The sequence below is a fragment of the Brassica oleracea genome, chromosome C1 (assembly GCF_000695525.1).
Source record: "Brassica oleracea var. oleracea cultivar TO1000 chromosome C1, BOL, whole genome shotgun sequence".
Lineage (NCBI taxonomy): Eukaryota > Viridiplantae > Streptophyta > Magnoliopsida > Brassicales > Brassicaceae > Brassica > Brassica oleracea.
Genome location: NC_027748.1, coordinates 23,049,677 through 23,052,138, shown reverse-complemented (window position 1 = coordinate 23,052,138; position 2,462 = coordinate 23,049,677). Strand labels below are relative to the sequence as shown.

The following is a 2,462-nucleotide window of genomic DNA, read 5'->3' as shown; positions in this document are numbered from 1 at the left end:
AAACGATCGGGACGCGAGCTGGCTGGGATGCGAGCTGCTTCTATCGGATCGCGAGCGGCTCTGATGCGAACGAGAGATGTTGCTGTCGGATCACGAGCTGTACTTGATGTAGGATGGAGCTGAGTTCGTATAGGATCAGGAACGCCTTGGGGCTGGAGCTGATCAGGTGGACACGAGCTGGAACGGAGTCGCGAACGGATTAGGGCTCGTCGGGTTCGGATTAGGTTTCCAAAGCAAATCGGCGCGCACTGTATCTGTGCGTGAGGGCGCGTCGGTGGTCAGATCAATAAACGGTTTGCACTGACTGATTTGTCTCGGCTAGGGCTTCGATTTGATATCTTGATCGTTTTCTGGGTCCTCACGGTTTGGGAGAACGGCCTCTTCGAAGTTCCGAGGCAGATTCCTTTTCTTTTAGGGTTTTAGGGTTTTAGCAATTTGGTTTTAGGTTCAAGGTGTTGGAGGCTATCGTGCTGATAACGTGTTGTAAACTTAAGGATTTAGAACTGTAAGTTTCTGTATATTATTAGTGAATAAGTGTTTCCTTTATATAGGGGTTACAAGAGAGATAAATAGAAATACAATAATAAGAAAGATTACAAACCATAAACATAAACGAATTAAGAAATAGGCAAGTTGTAGCCGCTTCTCTCTCCTCTCCAAGTCTCGCGGCCGTCCCTCTCTCTCTAGGGTTGGACCGTCTCTTTCTCTAAGTGTATGGACCGGTTATGGACATCCACCAATTGGTTTATAACAAATTCCACAATTCCGTCATTAATTTTTTTAATCCTCAATTTAAGGATTTCTTAGTCTTAGGCCGAGATATTAAGGCCCAATATAAAAGGGCCCAATAAAGTTTGGTCTATTATGTTGTTGTCGCAGGAAATTTCTCACTATATAATGACTCTTTGTACACTAGGGTTTTCTTTCTTAAAGCTTTTAGCCGTCGCTGCCTCTCCTATCGTCTCGTACATCCTTGCCTCAAGGTTTCACAAAACAGCAGCCATGGCAGAACAGGTTATTTGATCTTTACACCCTTTCCGTTGCTTCCTGTCTATTTAGTGAATCTCATGCTCATTCTATTGCCCATTTGCAGACTGAGAAGGCTTTTCTCAAGCAACCTAAGGTCTTCCTTAGGTAACATCCGAATCGATTTCACTCTGTGTATAGAATTTCACTGTAGTATATTCAATGATTCGTTGTTTCAGCTCGAAGATATCTGGAAAAGGAAAGCGACCTGGGAAGGGTGGTAACCGATTCTCGAAGAACATCGGTTTGGGCTTCAAGACTCCTCGTGAAGCCATTCAAGGTTTGTTGCCTAGCATCCTCTCTTTACTAGGTGGAACTGATAGATCAATGTCCTAAGCTTTAGTGAACAACCAAACCTAATTAGTTAGATTCTCAGGTGGTTAATGTTTTTGTTTTGAACAGGAACTTACATTGACAGAAAATGTCCCTTCACCGGAACTGTCTCCATTAGAGGTCGTATCTTAGCTGGTACTTGCCACAGCGCCAAGATGCAGAGGACCATCATCGTAAGAAGGAACTACCTCCACTTTGTCAAGAAGTATCAGAGGTAACATTCTTGTATAGTTTCTTGACTTTTGTATGGATGTTAAGAAAGTGTTAATCCTTTTCTTTGTCAGGTACGAGAAGAGGCACTCGAACATCCCTGCTCATGTCTCACCATGCTTCCGTGTCAAAGAAGGAGATCATGTCATCATCGGCCAATGCAGGTTTGCTTCTGGACCAATAACTATGTTGATTCGGATTTGTTTGTTTGTGTGTGAAGTTTGATTTGTTCTTTTATTGTTGGTGATTTTAGGCCATTGTCCAAGACTGTGAGGTTCAATGTGTTGAAGGTGATACCAGCTGGTGCTTCTGCTTTCGCAAAGAAGGCTTTCACTGGAATGTAACAAGGGGGCTTTTCATTTTAGTTTATGTTTTTGGATGCTATTCCTCTTTTATCTATGGAGAATTTGACATTTGAATTTTCAGATATTAATGTTTTAATGCACCGATTTTGTTTACTTTGCTATACCATTTTCATCCAAATTTGAGATCTCGTTTTGAATATGTATTTATCTTTCCTTATCAGATGAAAACCGGTTAAGCTGATTGGTCCATCCAAATACCGGTTTGATTCCAAGGATGTGGGTGACTTTTAGGAGAAAATATCTTTATTGAAGTCATATTCATATATACACATCAAATTAGAACGTAAATAGAGTATTAAATGTTTTTGACGTTTTAAAAAATTCAACTTTATGAAGTGATAGAAGTCTAATTTAAAGTATTTACTCTTTATTCAAGGTCTCAGCTTAATATCTTGTTTCCTAACTAGATAGATACCTGAATCTCTAATAGTATACACATATAGGCTCCAACCACAGGGAAAAGAATCCAAAAGAATGATATGGAATTAATTAGAAGGAAAAATTGTAGAGGAGAAATGTAACAAATTG

At 40.3% G+C, this 2,462-nt stretch overlaps 1 protein-coding gene across 1 annotated transcript; it reads left to right on the top strand.

The window, feature by feature from the left end:
* The first annotated feature begins 903 nt into the window (after window positions 1–903).
* Window positions 904–2,052, top strand: LOC106342448 (40S ribosomal protein S11-3-like). The gene is made up of 6 exons (XM_013781390.1): window positions 904–1,014; window positions 1,094–1,134; window positions 1,206–1,306; window positions 1,429–1,573; window positions 1,644–1,733; window positions 1,823–2,052. Exons 1-6 carry the CDS (start codon window positions 1,003–1,005, stop codon window positions 1,911–1,913), a joined length of 480 nt encoding a protein of 159 aa, XP_013636844.1. The 5' UTR covers window positions 904–1,002; the 3' UTR covers window positions 1,914–2,052.
* Window positions 2,053–2,462: the final 410 nt, after the last annotated feature.

What these genes read in the sequence shown, in the direction of transcription:
- LOC106342448 (XM_013781390.1), top strand. An exon ending in CAACCTAAGGTCTTCCTTAG is followed by an intron (nt 1,135 to 1,205) that starts GTAACATCCGAA and finishes TCGTTGTTTCAG; the next exon opens with CTCGAAGATATCTGGAAAAG. An exon ending in GTCATCATCGGCCAATGCAG is followed by an intron (nt 1,734 to 1,822) that starts GTTTGCTTCTGG and finishes TGGTGATTTTAG; the next exon opens with GCCATTGTCCAAGACTGTGA.